General features: G+C 37.5%; 1 protein-coding gene across 1 annotated transcript in view; it reads right to left on the reverse strand.

Annotated features, from left to right (window-relative positions):
• The window catches only part of TECPR1 (tectonin beta-propeller repeat containing 1), a gene marked incomplete in the record, with an annotated part of 1,181,271 nt that overhangs the window by 50,119 nt on the left and 1,105,739 nt on the right, over positions 1-25,413 (reverse strand). The window contains 1 exon segment of the mRNA XM_044089712.1: positions 12,900-13,006. Within this exon segment, the coding sequence (XP_043945647.1) occupies positions 12,900-13,006 (107 nt within the window).

Below are 25,413 nucleotides of genomic sequence, written 5' to 3' on the forward strand. Positions count from 1 at the left end.
TGCAAGACACCATGAATCATAAGGCCTGCAGAATTTTTCTTGCAGGGAGTTGGGTCTTTGTTGCCATTATTTTGAAATATTGAGTCAGGTGTTGTTGCTTGTCTGGCGTGAGATAAGCCATCTGGGCCGTTGTATTCAAGCTGGCACCCAGGAATATTATGTTTTGTGAGTGCACTAGTTTTGATTTCTTTTCATTTACTGTGTACCCTAAGCAACTTAGAAGGTGTTTGACAAATGCCAGATGCTTTAAAAGAATGTCCTTGCTTTCTGCTTGAATAAGGCAGTCATCCAGGTATGGGTATATTTGAATTCCTCTTTGTCTGCAGTATGCAATTACTGGTGCCAGGCATTTTGTGAAGACCCTGGGTGCAGTAGATAAGCCAAAGGGCAGTGCAGAGAATTGATAATGTGTTGAACCTGCAATGAAGCGGAGGTATCTTCTGCAATTTTGTCTGATAGGGACATGCAGGTATGCCTCCTTGAGGTCCAACGTTACTAGCTAAGCATTCTTGCCCAGCATGGGAAGAAGCTGCTGTAGTGTTAGCATCTTGAATTTTGGTACTTGCAGATAGGTATTCAGAATTGAAAGATCCAGAATGGGTCTCCATGCTTTGTCCTTTCTTGGGAATAGAAAGTGTCTTGAGTAAAATCCTTGTCCTTGCTCATGTGTAGGTACCTGTTGAATGGCTCTCATGTCCATGAGAGCTGTAATTTGTTTTTGTGCCTCTGCCCATTGATTTGGTAGCAAGTTTGGCATTCCTTTTATTCTTGGTAAGGTATGAAAATGGAATCTGTATCCTTGAGAGACAATGTTTAGGACCCATTTGTCTTTTGTGATGATGTGCCAGTTGTCTGCAAAAATGCTAATTTCCCTCCCAAGGGAGCTGCCAGGAGAGATTTGCTTGGTAGTTTGTGGATTGAGTCATTGTGCTTGTCTTCTGCTAGCTTGGGGCCTGTCTTCTCCTCCTTTCTGGGTAGCAGAACCCCATTGGCGAGGTTTGTAAGGGCCTTGTGACTGACCTCTTTCCCTTGGGTGTCTGTATTTGCCCCTCTGTGATCTGTCAGAAGCTGGAAAGGACCATTTTTTTGTTGGCCAATTTCTGCTGAAACGAGGGGGTTGTATCTGCAAAAAATCCTTGACCATCTGCATAGACTTTGCCTTATCCTCCATTTTCTTTAAAACCTCTTCTGCTTTGACACCAAATAATACATCCTGCTGTAAAGGTGCATCCAATAATTTTGCTTTAACATGATCAGGAAGGGTTTGTTCCTTTAACCAAGCATGTCTACGTATGACAGAGCCAGTAACAGCTGCTCTACAGGAAGCTTCCAACGAATCAAATCCACATTGTAAAGTATGTTTGCCCACCTGTTCAGCTGCATGCAACAGATCCTGCATTTCCTTGAATTCAGACTGTTCAGTATGTGTACTCATTTTTTGTTTTAATTGAGACATTAGGAATTGCTGATATTTCAGCATGTGAAACTGACAATTTAGTGTTCTCATAGCCAGAGTTGCTGAGGTGTATATTTTCTTTCCCCATCTATCTAGGGCTCTGGAATCCCTTTCAGAGGGGACAGGATTTTTAGCCATAGAAGCTTTAGCTCCCTTAGGACCCTGGGAATTTGTTTCTGGGTCAGCCACAGGGCTTTTATAAAGGAATTTGTGTGAGTCAGGTACTCTGTAGTATCTGTCTGGTTTGGCTGGAGCAGGAGGTAGAGAGTCTGGATTTAAACTAGACTCCAAGTAAACATCATCCACAATATCTAAAACTGGAGGGATAGCAAGAGTTCTGTGCTGGGGTAGTAAAAGGAACTCTCAGAGCCTTTTCTTAGAATCAGAGTAGTCCTGGCCTTCCCAGTGGAAATGTTCCCTCATGGTATGTAAAGTTTCCCCAAAGGAGTAGTCTTCAGGGGGAGATGCTGAGGGAATAGAGTCTTCAGCATCAGAGTCTTCATAAGGTGGAAAAGTGTAATCCTTTTCCTCAGAAGAATCTGAGGAAATTGAAACCTGGTCAGAGGAAGCATAATCCTCCTCTTGTCTTGGTCTTTTATCAGGAGGGGGATGGGAACCCCTGATTAGGGTAATCAAATCTTCAGCCATCTTAAGCATCTGTTTCTTAGGCATGGGGACTTGAACTGTAGACTGATGTACAGTCTTCTTAGGTTTTAAAGGAGTTTTAAGCTTAGCATAAGATTTAATGGTGAGTGTAGTCTGTCTGAAGACACCTTTTGCAACCGAAGGTGTTTCCACTGCACTGGGGTCTACTTCTGCTCCGGTGTCGGAAGATGGCTGCGTCGGCCTAGTAGACTCCGCTTGAGAATCCACAGCTGTCTGGGGTTCCAGTTCTGCGGTCATCAGGGGCTGCGTAGGCGCCTCACTGAAAACCGGACAACCGGCGACAGGCCCAGCAGAGGCCTCGGAGTCTGGCTTGTTCCTAGGCTGCCTGTCCTTATCCTTGCATTTTTTATGTATGCCAGTCATCAGCTGCTCCGACGGCATGATATAATTAAATTTCCTACCAAAGTAATGTCGTGCGAAGTCAAAACGGCATTTGATCGTTCATTTATTAAACCTAGCACAAAACCGACAACCTGTGACATCGTGGTCTGGGCCTAGGCAAGGAATACAATAGGAATGGAAGTCCTTATGAGGTATTTGCTTCCCACAAGAAATGCAATTGTTAACTTTTTCTGACATCGGACTGAGGCAAGAAAAGGTTCCCCAATGGGGTCCTTAGCTTTATTGAAGACTTCGGACTGAAATTCGAATCGAAAATCTCAGGTGTCGGCCGACTGGCACTTGCGAACTGCTTCTGCTTTGGGCACCGCGCGGCAAGAAAGACTGAAGAAAATGGCATTGGATGCCTCTTATATACCCCTGGCGCACTGACGTCAGGGAAGAAGCGACAGCAACCGATGCCGGACCAAGACTTTGGAATTCAGGCCGACTGCGGGACCACCTGACGGCAGGATAACCCAAGTGTGATGACTGCAGCAGGGTAACACGATGAACATCAAGGAATTCATTGATGATCCCTAGAGATTTTATACAGAATTGGGAAAGAAAGCAAAAGCAATAGTAACACCATCTAAAAAAGGAGAACTTGATGACCCTGTTGAACATAAAAAGATGCTGAATGGACAGAAGAGTTAAAAGAAGCAGTAAGAAGTTATATGTATATGTATATATATATATATATATATATATATATATATATATATATATATATATATAAAGCTTTTTAAACCCCAACAAAACTAAACTTAATGCCACAGTAAAATCAGTTAACCATAAATTAAGCTAGAACTCATTTACTCTCAACTCTTCTTTATGGAACTCATCACTGTCTTAATCTGAAACAATTAGGCTGGTTAGAATTTCTTTAATCATACAATTTTTCTGCAACTTAACAACACACAAGGGCTTATATCAACCCCCCCATACTCCTACTCTTCTAGCTTCATTATACTTCATAATCTCTCAAAATTTTATCCTCTAAAAAAAAAATGCTTAAAAAAATTAAAAAAAAAAAAAGCTAGGTGATCCCTGTTCTCTAACTCTGTCGGGAAAAGTATGGAATCAAAACCACCCCACCCTACCTCTCTCTCCTCTCTCCTCACTTTTTAGAAAAAATCTAAAATATTATTTCAATCACTGGTTATGTTCCTGCATGTTCTAACCTGACTACTCTCTCCTCTTTACTCTATTATTTTTCTCTTCTTCTATTACAATCTTTACTTCTTACTTATTTTCTCACTATAGAAATCTCACTTAGTACATTCTTCTACTAGTTTTTTCTCCTTTATTTACTACTATTTTTTTTTCTTATTTTTTTTTTTTTTTTTTCTTTTTTTTTTTATAAATGTGTTGTGTAATGTATAAAACCTTAATCATAAAATTAAATATATATAAAATATAATCAATACTTATACTTCAATCTATTCTCTATTAATTGTTTGTATAAATATTGCTGTATATATATATATATATATTTATATATATATATATATATATATATATATATATATATATATATATATATATACACATAAAATGAAATGGAATGAAACTAAGACAAAATTAAGAAAGGCTCCTAAATGCAAAACTTCAGGTTTAGCTGCAGCACCTAACATCTGGCTAGCGACATTAGTATCTCTGCAAAATGATTTACCCCTGAGTAAAAATTTATGTGCACATTCCAAATAGACAACAACTTGGCTAACAACAAGAAAAATATGCTCTTCCTTAAGAGCAAATCTGCAAGCTATCCTAAGAACGTTAGACTAAGAACTCGCCTTGTTTGTTAAGGAGGTGAGTGGCTGGTACAGGAGCAATTTTAGTCACTTCCCAGGCTATAGGGCAGAGATGCAAACAAACCAATTATATACACTAACTGCTGACATAAGAGGTAAATACAAAGACCCTTATCAGCTACTTCTTAGGCCATAAAGCAGTTATATACATTGTGATTTACTGCTGACATGAGAAATAAGTGTAGCTTATAACTATAGATTATATATAGCAGAGATAAAGTAATACTAGTATAACATGTCTGTGTTATGTACTAAGAGTCAAACCCTATTTAAAACTAATGGAATAGGTGTTCATAGCTAAGTACAAGGCTAGCTACCCTTGTGGGCCATTTTAAGCCAAGCAAGTTTCATTCAAAGGTGAGAAATAAATCCTGTATCCTGTGTTTATGAGGTAAACACCTTAACCATTTTGCCAATCCTCCAGCAATGCTTTGCCCATATATGCTGTAAATATCAAGGAGTTAGTGGGATTTTAGCGTAAGGTTCATAGCATGATACTAGGCTATTGGTCTGGAAGCCCTTATAAGCCTAGCCCATTTTGCCCATGTTCCCTCAAAGTCAGCACCTATTTTCCCTGTCCAGCAGGACACAGGTGGGATCCCAGGGGTATATTTTCTGTTTCCCATCCAGTCGTCCAGGTTCCTCTTAAAAAGGGCTAGAGAGGTACTCTGCTTGTAATGGAGAGGGAGTCTATTCCACAGACGGGGGAGTCTTTGGGACACAAATCTATCCTGCCAAGTTCTATTAAACATAAACATTATACTTCACATATATTACTATATATCATATAACCTAAGCAATATTACATAAATTATTCAATTCCTGCCTTTTTTAACGAGAAACGTCTTCATTAAACCGTCACTTACTACATAGGCAATCATACATTTATATAAATGAAAACAAACCACACAGACACAATCCTAGTTGCAAGCATTTTACATCACAAACCAGTACAACTTAACATTTTGAACTCCGATTTCTAACTTTCCACCCATGGATCATCACCACCTGAACTATGAATTAATGCAATTTTAAATCACAAATGGGATTTGCGAGAACAACTATGAAACATTAACAAAAGAAACTGCATTACAGAGCAAAAAAGTTGGTCCATAAAACTGCTAGTCTAAAAATTCCATAGATTTAGGTTATAACCCTGTGCAGCACCAAGTTAGGTGAAATGGAACTCTGCCAAAACTTAACCTTTTCAACTATAATTTCCAACATACTGTTTATGTATCATCATCATCTGAACTGTAAGACTGAATCTGTGCAATTTATATCCAAACTATAATTTAAACTACCGCAATAGAACAGATTTGCACAATGACACAAAACAATATGACAGAAGGTCCCTAAAATGACTACCCTCCAAAAATTCCACACAAAAATTCCAAATAGTCAAAAAGTTATCAACATGAACAATAATCAATTATTTGCAACAGGTGGAGGAAATAGTTTACCAAAGAACTGTAAAGTACTTTCTTTTAAGCTTTTGCATTTCAATACCCCTGGGTGTGCAGTAATATCTGTATCACACATACCCCTTGTGACTTACTGCATACTTATAACAAACTCTTCGAACTGGTTCAAGAGAACTAGGCAGATTATTTCCAAAACATAATCCATCAGTAATGCATTACACTGCTGCAAACAAGAAATAAACTTTTTAGGCAGTATCATTTGCCAGCTTCCACAGCATCTAAGGATGGTTTTGCAGAATTTAACACAGAAAAAAAATCTAATTATCAGCAGTCGGTACAGTGGAAGCAAGATCTCCACAAGACCTCCTTACATCTCAGATAAACAGCAGCTCACAATATCAAGTGATTTGAACCACACAGAAACAAACAAAAGCACCAACCAACTGGCATAAGAAATGTAATTCATTGAGCATTTTCATCCTCCTCACACCTCCCCATGCAGATGACTTCACCCCCTATATTGCCCTTTGCCCTTCGCTCAAGATAACTACCTCCAAAGCTGGATAACCTCAGGGAAGTTCATACAATTCAATAAAAGTCTGTCGATACAGATGGGCAAGGAACCAAATGAGGTTTATTCTGTATCTCATATTTACACATTTTCAGTACTACAATATCATATAATTATTTCAGAAACATTCTGCAAAACGTAGGAGAGATGTACATCATGGTTCCATTATTTTTTTAAGGACAAAGTACACTTCATTGTCCTTTTCAATGAAAACGTTGTAGTAATTTTTATCAAAGAATGGTGGAACACATTTAACAAGTGAAATAAATATAATTAAAAATAGCAACAGCAACAAATCAGAAATTAAATATTTCTTACCCCAAAGGATGTTGCATCAAATTCAAAAGTTCCGCTGTGTTTGCCTTGAGAAAAATAACCATATCCTCCAAAATAAATCAATTTGTTTTTGTATACTAAGGATAACTAATCTCCATGTACACTGCTCATCCAGTTGAGTTAATGGGCACCACAAGTGTTCATAGGTAAGTACATGTTTATAGGTAAATACTAGGCTAGATGCCCTTGTGGGCCATTTTAAGATAAGCCAATTTCCCCTGAAATGTAAGAATCAAACTCTGTACCTTATGTTTGTGAGGTAAATACCTCATCCATTTTTCCAACCCCCAACATAATTATTAGGCTTACCAGGGTGAAACTCAAACCCTGTATGTTGTGTCTGTGAGGTAAATACCTTAACCATATTTGCCTTTCAACAATAAACAAATTATATACCAGAAATGATGCAGACAGAATTTATAGTCACTTAAAATATCAATCATGGCAATAAAATAGAGAAGTAATAAAAGAAAATCACATGGAACAAAAGTTAATCTAATATTAAAGCCACACCAGAAAGATGTAAAAGGGGTGGAACACAAGTATGGCATGGACATATTACAGAATAACATTTGATAGCATTTCACATTCATGGATTATGGAATGCTTACAGATAAATTAGTCTATCTACACTGACACATTACACAGCAATCACTATGACAAACCACTCTAAAACTAAGTCATGATAATGTGCATTTTTTATCCCCCATTAAGCTATTTACTTAAGGCTTTGATAACAGTTTAACTTCCACAACAATCTTGTACAAAAAAATCTAATCTACTTTTTGTGGATGATTTAAAACTGTATAGGTCATCATACAAGCACTTCAAAGCACAAACATTTTTCAGAAGACCCAAGAATGACATTTGGACTTGATAAATGTGTAAAAGCAAAATTTTTAGTCATTCTATTCATCACGCATATCCAAGCTTTGGAACAAACTACCCCCTGACTTATGTGCAATTATTGATAAAAATCACTTTAAAAAAGAACTTAAATCTTTCCTTCTTAACTCCAAACTCTGTAATTGTCCCACTCCTCCCTGACATCTAAATCACCCACCTATCTCACCACACTTCTACTACTTCCAGGAGCCTTTACTCAGCTAATCTCCTTCTGAAAAGGCTTATCCTATCTATGATTACTCCTACGTAATAATATGACAAAGATTTCAACTTTCTCAAGGTATATAATTGCTGGATTTTTATATTGTTTTTCTCAATACTGCTACTTTGATTTTCCTTTTCAATTGCGAATGTTGCATAACTGTTATCCTATAATCTTGTTGTACTATGTAAAAAATTGCCTGTGAAAATTTTTTGTAAACTTTGTTTAACTTGCAGAGCTTTTCTCCCTGGGCCTCCACTGAAAAGGACTTGTGTCCAGTCAGATCTCCCCGGTTAACAAATGTTAAATAAATAAATAAAATAATTTATAGAAGGAAAACCAAAGCACAAAAAATATCAACCTGGACAGGAATGTGGTATAATACAACTTGAACAACAGGAAGTGTATAAGTACATGAAAATAGCTGAAAGGTCAGCAATAAAGCATAGTAAGGAATATTTTTAAGACTAAAACTAATGCTGAAAATTGCTTTGCCATTTAGGAAGAAAGTTCAACCTATAAATCAACTTGCACCTCCTGTTCTAACTTACAGCTTTGGTATGATCAACTGGTCCCAAAAACACTGGATCAGTTAGACAAGAAAACTGTTTCATGGTTATCAAATGATATACAAAAAACACTGCATGATAATAATTTTTATCCCTCAGTTTGAAGGAAGTAAGGGCCTCCTTGAAATTGACAATATGTATAGGCCTGCAAATGTGGGACTGCATACATACTTGTTGACATTACCAGATCACATTGTGAAAGATCTAAACCACACAAAAAACAAGTCTAATACAACATTTTTGCTCAGATTAGAAGAGTTTCAGAAAGGAATGGGAATGGAAATCAAGCTGGAAGTAGTGAAAAAATGAATGGCAGAAGAAACTGTCAAAAAACAAAGAATGAAGAACATTAACAGAAGAAACTGAAAGAAAACTGGAATACAGCAATGACAACAGCAAGTATAAAGAACTCTTGGAACAGCCACATGTTGATCAACAGTTGAAGAACAAATAGCTAAAAGATGAAAGATTAATAATGACAACTTCAAACTGTGGATTACCTATCTGCTGGTTTACAATGTCTATAGAAAAAGTAGGAGATACATACAAATGGAGGTTCTGTAGTACAGAACTAGAAACAGTTGCACATCTTGTTGTTGAATACAATATATTCAAGGCTGATGGTCTGTATACAGAAAGGTACAAGAATGTGTCAGGGCTGTTGTATCAGGTAATGTGCAAACAGAGCACTGGAAACATGAACCACAAAATAAATTCTGAAAATGAAGAACTTCACCTGTATGGGATCATCTAATAACAACAATGAAAGTATTAGCAAGAAAACCAGATACAGTAGTCAAAGAAAAAAAGGACCAAAGCAACAAAAATTACTGAAACAGCTACACCTAGTGATTATAGTGTCCTACATATGGAAGACATAATGCTATAAAATACCAGGATAACCTTACGTATGAACCTTAGTACATGTAAAACACTATATAAAACAACATTAGGAAAATAAAGAACATGTAAAATAGGTAGCTAAAAACAATTGTGCAAAATGTTAAAAACAGTTAAATAAGAGTCTTCTAAAGAAAAACACAACTGGTAAAATTCCAGTTGAGAATGGAAGATTAATACGAATGCACAAACCTTGAAAGGTTTCACTAAATAAATAAGTTTTCAGTTCAGAGGAAAAAAAAATAATTAAATTGTTGGGCAATCTTTCAACCCTCTGGAAAAAGTTCCAAAATTTTGAAGCAGCCACTGAAGAGACAGGAAGGCCAACCAGAATTAGTCGAACTCCTCAGACATCAAGCAATCCAGCAGGTCTAGAGGGAAGAATCCTGCTCAGGAAGTAAGGATTTAACAAATCTTTCAGGTAAACAGGAACTATATATCATGTCACACCTTATATATATCAGAATCATGATTTTGAAGAAAAATAAGCTATTTTACAGGCAACCAGTGTGAAAACAGGCATTACATGAGAAGTACAATGGAACCTCAGTTAAACGTTTGTCAGTAGGATTCTGTACCAAATGAAGCTGACACGAGTCATCAATGTACAAGGAACTGTATTAAACAAAAATGTGAAAAGATAACACCATGAACAGTGGTACCAATGTCTCTAGCATAAACAAATATTTAATAATGTTGTTCTTTGGATGAAAAAACAAAAAAGGGACCATGTCAAAAACTCAGTCCTAATCAAAACAGCACTCCTAGATAATGTACCTTGTTATCAGAGGACAGAACCCTACCACCAATTGAGACTGCGTGTATAAGGTGAAAATTAATTAAGGAAAGAAATGAAAGTTATGCTGTTAACACTGCTGTCTTTGATGGATTTAAACACAATTAAGTTTAAACAGTCCATTTAAGAATGATTACAAGACATACTTCAGAGTACAACATAACTGAATTGGAATAGGGGTCAAATGAAATAAAAAGTTAAAGACTTTAGATGACTACAGGAGATTAAAGGTACTGCACAGTGAAAACTCTAACTTGGCTGTCAGTTTTTCCCATACTAAAGGAGATAACTCCTTCGAAATCTCTAACGTTTAGGCCAATTGCCATCTTGTCCACCCTCTCTAAGATCCTGGAAAAATTTATTCATAAGCAACTCTTTCAGTACTTCTTGCAAAATGATCCCCTAACCCATCAAAACATGGTTTCTGACCAGGCCATACAACTCTCCTCAACTTTTCGGACATCATTAATAAGTCTAGGGACCAAAGGAAGTCTATCTTTTCTGTTCTGTAGATCTCTCAAAAACTCTGACACAATGTCACATGAGAAACTTCTGACTCAAATGTCTTCTCTGGATCTTTTCAAACCAACTCTTCTATGTTTCTCTAACTTCCTATCTTAAATATATCAATCAAATGGCTCTCTTCTTTCTCTCTTCCTTCTCTCTTAGTTAAAACAGGTGTTTCTCAAGGCTCTTTTCTCAGTCCACCGCTCTTTGATATGTTCATCAACAACCTATGTACCTCCTCTCAGCAAGCTTGCCTTATTCCATATGTGGATGACTCTTCTCTCACCTACTCATCTGACAGCCCACTACAACTACAATTCACAATTCAAAATGCCTTAAAATCAGTCAAACTGTGGCTACAAAAAAATCCAAAAAGACTAAACTACTACTATTTTTCTGAAGCCCCATGCCAATGCTATAAGTAACTTCCCCATTACCTCTTTAAACAATACAGCTACTGAAGTAGCTACTCATACCAAATGCACAACAGATGACAACTTAAAGTTTGATAAACATCTCATCACAAACTAGGTGTTCTATACAGAACAAAAAAAAATCCTTACATCTTCTAGTAGAATCACCCTAGCTAACACTCATCTTGTACCCTCTTTTCTCTATCGCTCACCTACTTTAACTAACATCTAGATCGCTCTTAAATCACAAATGGAGTAATGCTATAATAAGATAACTACATCTATAGCACACCTGCGGCATAAAGCTCATCATTGCTCTGCATTACATGCTCTCAACTGGTTAGAAACATCAACTAGCCCATACACAACTTATTCTAACCTATAAAATACTATATAACCCCTGTACCTGTCTTTCTAACTTCTCAGTACTTCATCACTACCTCCCAAATCGCACTCTGCTCTGGAGCAAAGTTTATACTTAAGCTGCATATCCAAAGTACGGAACTCTATTCCAAACTCATTCAGAACCATATCTAGCCTCCATGTATTTAAGTCCTCACTCAAAAAATGTCTCACTAACTCATAGCTATGCTCATGCACCTCACCTGCTTGATCTATATTAACAAGTACTTTACATTCCTACGAACCTAACCTCTCATTATACTATCTATCTATACCTTTCAACACCTGCTTCAGCCCCATTCCTAGGGTGGATCTGTACTGTTTTATTTTTATTCTCTAGCATAGTAGACTATATTTCTAATATTTCTGTATATACTGATTGTCAAAATGTAATCCTCATTTTTTATTTATTTTTATATCACTGGTATATCCTCATGTTTTATTGTATCCTATGCATTCCACTACCAAACTGTACGTATATATGCTTTTTTAATTATATTTGTACTAGTGTTTTATTTGATGTTATTTAACTCTCTGGCACTTTTTTCCCTGGGCCTCTGGAAAAACTGGGTATTTATTACGCATTCGGACTTCCCCCGGTAAACAAATCTAAATAAATAAAGACAGTTTCTGAAATCTGTTATCATTGTGCTGATTCAAGCGTGTGTGTGTGTGTGTGTGTGTGTGTGTGTGTGTGGGGAGGGGGGTAACTGTTCTTTAAGGAAAGGCTGCGCTTGTACAGGAGATACTTTCTTCAGCTCTTTTGACTCCTCTAGTGTAATGAAACTTTAGCAAACTGTTTACTGAAATGCTTGCACCGGAGTGAACAAAAGCCTCGGAGAACCTATCACACAATAATGTCAGTGTAAGTATAAAACACTTAAAAGGGAATAATGTGGAAATGTGTACTACATGATGTATAGTCAAGAATTATCACACACATGTAATACACAATGCATAAAATATTATGCTAGAGAATGTGTAAAGAAAGTATATGGTACACAAGTAGTACACAATACATAAAAGTACACTATCAAATAAACAGGCAAGACAGCATATACATGTGATACATAATACAATAAATAACATAGTTTAAAAGCACTGCTGAATAAATAACATAGTGTAAAAGCACTGCTGAATGGAGACTTTCTTCTTGTCTAGTTTTCAATGTGAAAAAAGAAACTAAAAACTACAGTGCAAAATTCACAGTGTACATATACACGGTGCAAAAGTAACCGCACACACACATTCATGCAGCTTCAATCATCCCCTACAAACATTTGCATACATGTACAAACACGTTAACAACCACCCACCCTCACATCATTTTTTTCTTCCTAGAGGAAGCTACTACTCTGAGGCCCCCATGAGAGGAAAATCTTAGAGGTAGAGTGGTCTCTGAACTGGTAAGAAGTGATGAGGAAAACATCCAAGCCTTTCTGAATCTCAGCCATAGTTTTCTTACAACCATTTTCAGAATTAATAACAAGTGGAAGAATATTTACCTGCCAAGTACAAACTGAGCAATAAATTGGTCCTTAACACATAACACTGACCTGATCGAGAGGGCCCACAGAAACTTTGCGGACATTAGTGGAAATGTGTTCCCAGCTGGAACCTTGTGGATAACTTGGAGTAATTCCCTGACGGAACCACAGATTGCCTGCAAAATAAAAAGGCAAGTGCTTTATACCTACTTATTGGTACTTGAACTATCTGTATTGTTAGTGATATGGTTTTAGTTCCCCCACAATCAACTACTCACACAAATTAAAGCCAGGCAAATAAAGCAGTCAAAACACAGTAATTCTGAAATGGGACTGCACATATGCAGTATCCCCAAAATAAATCTTGCTTGTGAAGGTCACAATAAGCAGGATAAACAATAACTCAACATGCAAGAGTAACATTCTGTCATTCAGTTTAAATATATATCATAATGTACAAGGAAGATTATTTAGCTGGCTTTTGCTTTCTTCAGGAGACTGCTCACCACACATATAGCCTCTTCCTATGATATATGACTGACAAGAATCCCAGATCACCATAGTAAAGAAATAAACAAACAAACATGACTAATTCTGCTGTTGGAAGTGTAAACTATTACTAATGCCACATTCAAAAGAAAATCCGCATTCTGTTAACCAAATGTATGGAGCTTTTCTCCCTAGGCTCTAGCTGAAAATGGGTACCTCATGACCCAGTCTGACTTTCCCAGTAAACAAATGCCAAATAAATAAATACATAAATAAAATCAACCCTGAAGATCACATAATTATCAGAGCTGTTGCTCACTCTGGTACAACCAAAAAAATAGACACAGACTCAGCAGTAGCAACTGAAAAAACAGATTACCTTACTGTGGAGAAAAAAATGTAAATAAAGAAGATTGCTAAAAGCCTTAATATTCTAGTGGTGAGAGCTTTTAAGAATGGAGTTCTGCTTTTACTCAAACAAAAATTTTGAATAAATGTAACATACTTTCAGACTAAATTGGGTCTATCATATTTAATTCTAATACATATTCTTGCAGTTCATGCACACAGTGAGCTCTAGTCTGGTACTGAAAAACAGATTTTTTTAAGAAATATTACAAACTGTACTCCCTAGTGCCGTGAAAAAGACCTAGTCATATTAGATGGAGATTTTAATGCTCAAATAGGCACCAACAATGAAGGCTGGGAAACAGTCCTTATCTCATTTGGTTGTGGGCATCTAAATGAAAATGGACTGCAAGTTGAAACAAACTAAAAGCCAGCTCAAAAATGTCATCAATATACCTTGATAACTAATAACAAGAACAAGAGCATACTGGATTATTTTCTAACATACTGATGTCACTGCAGTTCAATACCTGATATTTGTCCTTCTTGTAAATTTTGCTACTAAATGATTTTGTTACAGAATGCATGGTTAGCTCAATGGACAAAAAGTTAACCATTATTCCAATGGTATCTAGATTTATGAAATGTAACATCTCTAGAGGACAGTTTATTTGCACATCTAGACTTACTGCAGATTATGACAATTTTAAAAGAAACTGATGTTATAATTGTCATGTTTACCAACAGGGAGTTATGATATAGACACTTTATACTGACATTATTGCTTTGAGATCAGAAAATTATGCCAATACTTTTCATAGAGTTAAATTCTGTAAATGTTGTTAATAAACAGAATACTTATTTATTGCTTTTTTGGATGTCTTTAGGCAATGAATGCATTGGGAATGTTATAATCAACAACTGGAACATATTAAGAGGTAATTCTGAACTTGTTAATGTTTTAGGGGATTGTCCCAAGTTTGTTCAGAGGAAAGGATTTAATCTTACGAATATGCTACAAGATAGGACTAAGGTGCACATACTTATAACAAACAAACAATGGGGAACATATAAGTGTGGTTAGTATAAAGTTTGTAAACACATTGCAGATGGCCCTCTTTGTACTGTTGTAACATATGGCTAGATATGTACCTGTTAACTGTAACTTATAATTGTGACTCTACTGGAGTGAAATACATTAAGTTATGCAATGGATATTGTGATGATATGGGCTAGTAAAGCACTGGAGCAGTCAAGACCACAGGATCAAACTGACTTTAGGCAAAGAATTTAATGGGTTGAAGCGCTTTTCGTTTGCTATCTTTAGCAAACTTCTTCAGAACAAACAATACAAATTCTGGAGTTTGAAACACAGATTTAAATAATCACTATAATTACTCTAATTAACACTTATCAATGATCACTGACTCAGCGTATTAATTTCCTATACAAGCTTTTTTCAGCCTGCATATCCAAATAAGTACCACTCTAGTTAATCTAAATAAAAATAAATGTACATAAAAACACAATAATAGTAATATTTATGTGTGTTTTAAAATATAAATATGACATTCAATACTATAAAGTGTATAAGCTGGAGTTCTGTAAAGAATGATATCTTCTGTGAATATCAAACTGATTTATACAAGGCTTGTGTTACAAATGTATTACAACTGTATGGCATTTGAATATCAAACTGATCTGTGTGTGTTAGCTACTTGGAGCAAGGACATGAAGCACTTGTCACAAAGAGGGTGCTGAAGGGCTTGGCTTGGACACTTGGATGAGGACCTAAACCTACAACTGTATCATTGGGCCGTGGAAGGAGAAAGATATACAGAAATCCAGACTCCAGGCTGACTAAGTTCCCTGTGTGGTCTTAAGGGAAATTGTACTTGGTGCAGGAGCTGTATCTGGAAATACTGTGTGCATCTATTTCTCTGAAACTGAATGATCTTCCACCAGTGTCAGTGGTAAGGATTGATCACTTGCCCACAGAGGAGATGTCACATATTGGTGGCACTGGTGGGCATCACATGTTAGTGGGCAGTGGTGTGGATATTGAATTTCTGTAGCCTGAAGCAGTTGTCACTAAATAAGGTATTTATATTCTTGGCATTCATAGCTTCATATCACAACAGTTTTATTTATTTACTTTTTGTTAGCTTAGTTTAGTTAGGGGCAGCAGGCAAGGATGTTAGAAGAGAATAATGGTGAGCTGACAAGGAACCAGTTGGCTGAGATGTGCCAAGCCAAAACACTGGTGCATGCCAACCTGACTAAAGAGGAAATGATTGCAGCCTTAATCATGGCTGTAGCACAGACCAGCAACCAGGAAGGCAGACAGTGTGGCATTGGGGATGTAAAGCTCTCAAAAACAGGAAAGTTCATCTTTTCCTCAGAGGACTTAAAAATCCACCTGGAGTTAAAGAGGCTTGAACTGGAAGCCAAATATATGGAATTAGAATCAGCAGAGAGACTGTGGCAGGCAAAACAAATGGAACAGGAATCAGCAGAGAGGATGAGACATTTAGAGGCCAAAGAGAGTGAAAGACAGAGGCAACATGTAAAGGAAATGCTGACTCTTCACCAGAGTCATGGAGGTAATGGGGAAGGGAGTAACTGTATCCCGGAAACAATAAAGGTCTGTAAACTTCTTCCTTAGTAGCAAGAAGGTGATAATTTTGATAGTTTTATTCATACATTTGAAAGAGTATATAAACAGGATAATGATGACCAAGGGCTCTGGGTACAGTTCCTCACCCTCTTACTCCACTGCTGTTTCCAAACTGTCTGATACTGACTGTTTAGTTTATGAGAAAACTAAAATCTGCTTATTAGAATGTCTTAGTTTAACTCCTGAAGCAAACAGAAAAAAAATTGTGAACATAGACGCAAGGCAGATGAAAGTGCATGTGATTATATTGCTGAATTAAGCACTTATTTTCATAGGTGGGTGAGTGGGTGTTAGGTCACCACTTTTGAAAAGCTGGCAGATCTTTTGTTGAGGGAATAAGTCTTAGCACTTTGCCTGAGGACATGAAAATCTGTTTGGCAGACCAAGAGTGCAACTCTGCAGATGAGCTGGGGAAAAAAGGGGATTCCTACTTAGCAAGCAGGGCATTGCTGCACAGGAAAGGGATATCCAGTGCTGCACATGGATATAAGCGAATGCATGGTGGGCAGCCTAAACCACCCCAACAGAGGCCACCAGTAACAGGGAAGCCACTAACTCTGGTACATGGCCAAGATCAAGGGTTAAATGTTTTAAATGTAACCAGTGGGGCCATGTATCATACAGATGTCCATGAAGGCAAGGTGGGAAACAAAAGGTGGGGGAGCCAGCAAGTAGACATAACAGTATGCCAGTGGTAAAGTTGTCTGAAGATAACAGGGGTACCAAACTATCACAAGAGGGTATATCCTATATTAGCAGATGGAAAACAGGCCACTACTAAGAGAGACACAGTCTCTGACGTAACCATTGTGAAGCCTGCTGTGGTTAAAGAGGAGCAGTACTTGCCTGGGCAGTCCACTCCAGCCAGAGCTTTTAGGAGGGATCCCATTTCAAATGCCTTTGGCCAGGGTTTACCTTGACTGGGAGGGTGGAAATGGAAGCAAGGAAGTAGGTGTGTTTGAGAAAATCCCTGCAGATATCTTGATAGGGAATGATTCTGATAATGCAGTACCTTGTGTGCATACAGTTACGTGCAGTCAGGCTTGGAGACAGGCGTGTGGGGCTGCAAGCCTGGGGAGACCCAGACAGGCACCACACCTGAAGCCAGGGCTGGTGAGGTGGCTTTTTCAGGGAGGGAGCTTCCGTGTAGCAGTGAGCCTGAAGGTGAACCACAGCTGGTGGTAAGTACTAATGTTCCCTTGGACAGAGTGACTGCAAGGGCAGAGGTGATTGGTAGTACCCAGGCTGACAGTGAAGCTCCACTGTCAGAAGATACCACACTTCCTGTGGAAGTGGAGCTGGGAAGGGTCAGAAAGATAGGGTTGAGACAGGCTCAGCTCTCGGACTCTACACTAAGAGAATTGAGAGAGATAGCTAGGGAGGTGCCTGATTTTCAAGGAAAAGGTATACTGGAACAAAGGGTTACTGTATAGAGAGTGGACCGCTGAGGAAGGGCTAGAGGGTGAGGTAATATAGCAGTTGGTAGTAGCTAGAGGTTACCATCTGACACTTCTAGCCATACCCCAAGACATTTCTTTTGCAGGTCATATGAGCATAAAGTGTACCAAGAGAGATATTATGCAGAACCTTTATTGGTCTGGGATTGCAAGGGCTGTAACAGGGTACCGCAGGAACTGTGAGCAGTGTCAAAAAGTAGGCAAGGCAGGAGACAAGGACAAAGCTCCTCTGATGCCTTTGCCTGTGAATGAGAAGCCATTTCAGAGGGTATCTATGGATATTGTGAAGCCTCTGAGTACCCCAAGTTCTACAGGGAAGAAATATATCCTGGTGTTAGTAGATTATGCTACTAGGTACCTTGAGGCAGTGCCTCTGTCCTCAACTGAGGCAGAGAAGGTGGCAAATGCTTTGTTAGAGATTTTCAGCAGGGTAGGTTTTCAGAAAGAAATACTGACTGACAGAGGTTCCAATTTCATGTCAGACCTGCTGGCTTGTCTGTGGAACTGTTGTGGGGTGAAGCATCTAAAGACCACCCCCTACCATCCCCAGACTAATGGTATTGTGGAGCGGTTAAACTCTACACTAAAGACCATGCTATTGGCATCTGCAGACCAGTTTAAGACAGAATGGGACAAATATTTGCTCATCTGCTGTTTGTATGCAGACAGCTACCCCAGGAATTTATAGGTTTTTCCCCCTTTGAGTTGCTGTATGGGCAAAGGGTGAGAGGGCCTTTAGAACTGATTTGTGATGAGTGTGAGGGTGAGTGTGAATTTTCCAAGGAGTCTGTTGTGGCATATGTCCTAAACCTCAGGAGAAGGCATAGGGAGCTCATGGGCTTGGCCCAGGAGAAACTGGCAGGAGGCCAGCAGCAGAAAAATGTCTGGTATGGCAGGAATGCTCAAGCCTGAAAGTATGCTGTGGGACAGCAGGTGATGGTTCTCATTCCTGTCAGACACAATAAGCTGCAGGCAGCTTGGGAGGGACCCTTCAAAGTGGTAAGGAAGGTCAGTGATGTTAACTACATGGTAGAACTACTAGGCAGGAGGCAGGGGCACAAAATGTACCATTTTCTCATCATGTAGCAACAAGGTGGAATTCACCACTTCACAGCATCAGAACCAACACAAATACAAACCAATTCAAAAAGATTCTTAAAAAAATTATCTTAATGACACCTGGCTTTGCTCCTGTACTACTCCAAACTAGTTTTAATAGTTCGGGTCATACTTTTTCTTCTTCCCTGACCACCTCATAATCTATGCTCTCTCATGTCTAGATAATCTTTACCCTCATTCTCTTTTATCCAGTTTCCCACTGCAAACCCCTTCCTCAGCTTACTTTGAGTAATTACAATGTCCACACTACAATAAGGAATTATATCAGATGACTGCATAATACAAATGTCAGCTATAATAGCACAGAATGTAATTTCTGGTGTACTATATGCCTTGTATGTTTTTTTGCATAATTTCTTGTATAAGTTTTGTATAATCTCTATATGTGGAGCTTTTGTCCCCAGGCTACCGCTGAAAATGGGTCTTATCCCAGTTGGACTTCTCTGGTACACAAATGTAAAATAAAATAAATAAATAAATTTTAACATGATGAAACCTTACTATGACAGGGAGGCCCTTGTGTTAAGTATTTGCTGTAGGAGTCTTTGTGGCTAGAATGAGCCAGTTAGCATAATGACAAGTTACTATAGTGGAGCCTAGGACTGCAAGCATATGACATGACAGGGCAGCACTGTAGTGGTGTCAGCAATGCCAATGCAGATGGGATCTCAAGACAGGGTATGGGATAATGTATTCCCAGATAGGCTCATTCCTCTCAAGCAATGTTTCACAAGGGTCATTTGAAAAACTAGCCTGAGTCTTCCAAGGGGGAGAGATGTGACAATAGAAGGTACTGCCAGCTATGCCAGGTGAAGTACGACAGTAGATGTAAAACATATGCCAGCAAAGCCAGCTGGAATTTTGTAAAGAATTATATGTTATTTGAATATTGAATTGATTTGTACAGATGCTTGTGGTGGAAATGTATTTGTAAAGCTGTTTGTGTTAAAAATGTATCAACAGTATTCCCTACTGGAAAGAAAAGAAATGTGCATGCATTATTGTAACTGTTTAAATGTATATACTGTAATAGAGTATACTGGAAGAGAAGAGGTTAATCCCAATCCACCTGACTTTCAGAAATACTGGGCCTAGGCCATAAAGATGTTATCTCACAGTTTTGGATGCAGCGAGGGAGAAAATTTCTGTACTAGGAAGCTTCCTGCATTGTCAGTGGGGAGAACTAATTGCTTCTCTGAAAGGGTAGAAGTCTGAAATTGTTTTATGACTTCCAGGAGCTGCAGCAGATCTGAGCAAAGCTTGATCTGTGTGTATGGTAACACATAGGTGCTAAAATCCTGGCAGCTTCTAGTGTTGGTGAGAGTGTGGGAAACAGAACCAGATGACGAGATGTGATGTCATTCTGTAAGCAATCCCAGTAATAATATTTAGATACTATATTGAGAAGTCTCTCAGTCAAACTGGGCAGTCTGTTTCTTGGAACCTGACAAAGAAGGAAGACCATTCACCTACTTCATCTTACCTTGCTCTAGTAAGTGAAACAGGGAACAGTAACTCTTTAGATCAGTCAGGAAAATATAGTGAGATTAGTTAAGTACTGTTTTTCTGAATATATGTGAATCTATTCATCTGTGTTATTTTATTTCCTGCGGCTGAAACTCTGGTGTTCATTGTAAATAGATATGTAATATTTTCATATTCTTTTATTATTTATTATAAAATATATTTAAACTTTTCATTGTGGCAGGTCCTTCAGAGAATATTTTAACCTTTGAGAGTACTTAAATCTCTTGGTGACAGTGTGGCCACTCCTGAAAGCCTGGCTGTTTGGTCAACATTACCATTTTTATTACTATTAATTTCACTCAGTATAATTGGGTACCCTTGCAAGAGCTTTACAGTAGCTGGCATTGAGGTGCCTGATGGTCGTGTCACTACCTTATACTCTGAGCAGAAGGGGGCATAGCTAATATATCTGTGCCAGCCTTTCCCAGCTGTGTGTGTGTGTGTGTGTGTGTGTGTGTCTGTGTGTGTCTTTGTTATAAGGATGCTAGTAATAAAAGGCATCTTAAGACTGGCATATATAAAATGGGCACTATTCCTTGTTATAATTGTGGCCACTGTAGTGATATCTGTACTGATAGATTCTTTAAACATCCTATAAGTGCAGAAAGTTTATCCTTTAGAGCAAGAGGGATCTATACTACTGAAAATGTGGTATACTTCGCTCATTGTACACAATGTAATTGTTTCTATATTGGTAAAACCAATAAAAAATAAAAGATAGAATAAGAAGTCACCTTTCAGATATATGTAGAAATGGGTTAACTAATGCTTTAGCAAAGCATATATTTAGTGAAGGTACACAACATAGATTTAAGTTCAGGATTTTACAAGTTATCTGTATGCATGAAAATGGGGGAGATATCATTAATAAAACAGAACTGTGTGAATATAAATGGATACAGTTTTTTCAAGCAGACCATTTTCCTGGATGGAATACAAGTGTTAGTATCAAACCTATTCTGAAAGATAAACATGATGTTACATAAATGCTTTCATAAGTTAGGATATGGAAGAACTAAGCTATTACTGCAGTGAATTTTTGTATGGGCGCTTTAAAGTATTTTAATGAGTTAACTGATTGTTTTAACTAATTGGCTGCATGCTGTTTAAAAAGGTTCTCAGTGACCTTGAGTTTTAAGCACTGATGAAAGGTTTTTACTTGAAAGCTTTGTTATTTTATTAAACTTCTTTATCTGAGGGCGTTGGACTTCTTTGTTTTACTTTTTGGATTGTGTGTCTATAAATCAAATCTCAAAGTGTGTGTGTGTCAACTAACTGGAGCAGGGAAACGAAGCACTGGTTTCACAGAGAGAGTGCTGGAGAACTTGGCTTGGACACTCGGCTCTGTTTTCAACCCTGTAGCAGTACCAGTGGGGAGTCTTATTGGAGACCTGAAGAGAGACAGACGGAGAAATCCAGACCCCGGAGTGAGTGTGTTCCCTGTGTGCACTTAAGGGAAACTGTGCTAGATGCAGACAGCTGCATCTGGAAATACTGGGTGTATACTTGTTGATGCCTAAATTCTACTTGCGTACTTTATTTTAGCAATTCTCATGTATTTCAGTAGGAATGATAGCTGCAAAGCCTATAAATAATAAGCCTTGAATATATGACTGGTCATTTTGGTAGAGAGGCTGTAGTGACTCTGTAATAACTTTCTACTCTGGCATGATATCATCATGCAGCAACTACGTTCAATGCCATATCCTTGAGATAAGCCCTTTAATTCTTTTCTCTTTTTTGAGGGGGATTTTGTAAACACCTTTATTAAGTTATCACTTAAGACATAGGCAAACATACATTAACACAGAAAAAACATTTTATCTTTTTTCCATTTAAGTAAACTATACATAACATACATTTTCTTTGCTACTATCATCAGTCCAACATTACAAAACAATCACTGAATTACTGCCTTCCCTTAAACCTCACAACTCCTCCTCCTCCTGAACATTATTCTGCATGTATTGTTCCTACAATTTCCATTCACGTCTATGTAATCTGCTCCTTCCCCTTTCTAAAGGTGCATTTTCCAGTTCTTTTATCACTTTATTAATATTCAATACATCAAATACAGTTGGTGTAGACTCTTATTTCCATTTTCTAGTAATTGCTTTTTTGGCAGCCAACAGAATTAAACTTAATAAGGCCTTTCTATGCTCAGGCAATTCAGATCCTGTAACCCAGCTCAAAAGAATCATTTCCTTACTTACAGCAATTTACTCAACCAATATTTCTGACAGTGTACTCTGCATAGAATTTTTAAAACTTTGTAGAGAATTTTTTAAAATCTATCAATTCATTACTCTCCCAAAACATATGTTGCCAGTTACCTCTTTCCTCTCCATCACACTTCCACATTTTCTATCTACCTGATGAAAAATTATTTGAAGACTGCTTGGGATATGCAAATACCTATGCAAACACTTCCAACCAGACATCCTAAACCTTCTGGACTTGGTTGTATACTCCATACATAAGCTCATCTGATTGATTCTTATAGTTATCATGCAATATTTTAAATGCCTTACTAATTATCACTTTTTTACAGCTGCATCTATTCTAGATTTGACTAAAAACTACCAGAGCACGTATTTCACTTAAAATTCCCTTATGCCTTTCTCTTTGCCTGTACTCAAGCCCCAGTAGGGAACACAGTCTCTAGCCTGCAATCCAAATGTCTTTTTGGCCGCATCTCACTCTACTACCTTTCCTGCTTGAGTTATTTGTTCCTAGTATCTTGGTTCCTTTGCCAGGTTCCTTCAATAAGTTCCAGTCCTCTCTTTGCCTATTTTCTGTACCCCTATTTGCAATCATCCCTATTGGCAAAATCGCCTTTCTCTACTCTCTTACTGGCCTAGCTCTTAGAATACTTTCTGCTACTTTATGAATAAAATATTCTGTATCGTTCTCTTTCTCTCTTTTTCTTGAACTTCCCTCATTCCTTCATCATCATCCCTTTCCACTCTGAATTATATATAACCTTCCGCTTGTGATATGTATATGAGCCTTAACTGTGTAGCTCAAAAATATCCCTTCAAATCAGGTAACCCTAAACCACCTTGTTCTACTAGAAGGATCAACAAATCCCACTTAACTCTTGTCCTCATTCTTTCCCAGATAAATTCCTTCAATTCTTTATTAATTATTGTCCACAACTTCTCCTTGGGTTGATAAAAGTACACCTGACCCATACACAAGACTAAAGGGACTAAAATATTTTCACTGCTTGTATCTTACTACCGAGATCCATAAATAAAAGTTTCCCATCCCTCACTTTTTGTATTATGTTTTAGTATCTTCCCATGTTTCCTTAGATGCTATAGCAGATGCCATTTTAATCCATACTCCTAAATTTTATCATGTCACCATAAATATCAGTACTGCTGAACCAATTCATGTGTGGGTATGTAATTTACAGCTATAGCCTTTGTTTTACCTTCATTAATTTTATAAAAAATGTTCCACAACATTAAAATGTCCTTTTCTGGATTTATCAGGTACAAAATAATATCATCTGCAAATCAAGACAACTTTTCTTGATTAACATACAAATTATATCCTTGTACTACTGAGTCCCTTATTTTATTTGCCAATGGCTGTAAATATAAAGCAAATAACAAAACTAATATTCTGATAGTATGCAGATTCAAAAACAAATTTCTGTTTCTAGTCCAGCAGTACCATATTGGCATAGATAGGGGTGCACAACGCGCCAGTTGCTACTCTTCTGTTCTGTCTGAACAATTCTCCTTCAAAACCATCAAATTTATTTTATCATTCAGGACTGTAGCAGATTTAATAACACTGTTATGGAAGGATTCCAACCCATCCTCCTTAGGGATGACAGTAAATAAATTAATTACATCAATAGGGTGGAAAATGAATTCTTTTGCCAAATTTCCTGCTTCAACCTCCCTAAAAAAATCTCAGGAATCAATAATCAAATGAAGGACAGCTCAATATACTGGTTTTAATCACTGATCGATACAAACTGCTATAGGGTAAGTTTTTCATCCCTAGAAGGGAAATTTGTTTTTGAATCGGCATACTGTCAGAATATTAGTTTATACGTCAGGTTTTTGGACAACATTTTTATTTCATGGAATAGGCCTGCACACACTATACATATATTTGTTGATTATTAAAGCACACTTCAGATTTTTTAAAATTTACATACAATTTTAATAACAATATGATAAATGATTTGGACACTGTTATTTTGCACATGGATAATGGTTTTAAATTGAAGGTCTTACAGAAGTCCATCTTTACCAACACTTATTTAGATTTCAATAGCTGCCACCCTCTATTTCAAAAGAAACGTTTAGTCGAAGGACTATGTGTACATGTAGCCAGGATGACCTCACATTTTAAGGACCTTAGTACTGAGTTAGATAAAGTAGCTAATATGTTTCTAGGAAGAGGATACCCCACTTCTCTGGTGAATGAAATTAGATGTTATCTGCAAACATGGTGGGGGAGTAATTATAAACCCCTTTTAGGGACAGGGTTAACTACTGATTCATTGCAGTTGGAGGTGAAGAACTTTGAAAGAGCCCAGTCCCCAATGCCCAGAAGTTAAGAATATTGTAAAGAAATATTGGAACATCTTTAAGGCCAGCTCAGCCATTTTCAACTTATTAGGGCCTGATTCGCAATTTATTTATAAAACAGGGTGGATTTTTAAGAAAACATTTGAAAATGGGCATAACTATATCAGTCACAGGAAACTGACCAACTCTTGGACCTCCAGATGTGGTATGTATAGTCAATGTCCCTTTATTTATGAAGAGAAAAGTGCTTATCTTAGACAATGGTTTGCATTTTATGGTGCAATTTTGTTGGGAGAATTGTTCTGTGTATTTAGCTAAATGTTTAGGATGCCCAGCATTTTATGTGGGAAAAACAGAGCGCACTTTCCGTAAACCTATTTCTGAACACAACTATGACATTAGTAAAGGGC

Source organism: Protopterus annectens, chromosome 12.part0 (genome assembly GCF_019279795.1).
Source record: "Protopterus annectens isolate FY-2018-M chromosome 12.part0, PAN1.0, whole genome shotgun sequence".
Lineage (NCBI taxonomy): Eukaryota > Metazoa > Chordata > Ceratodontiformes > Protopteridae > Protopterus > Protopterus annectens.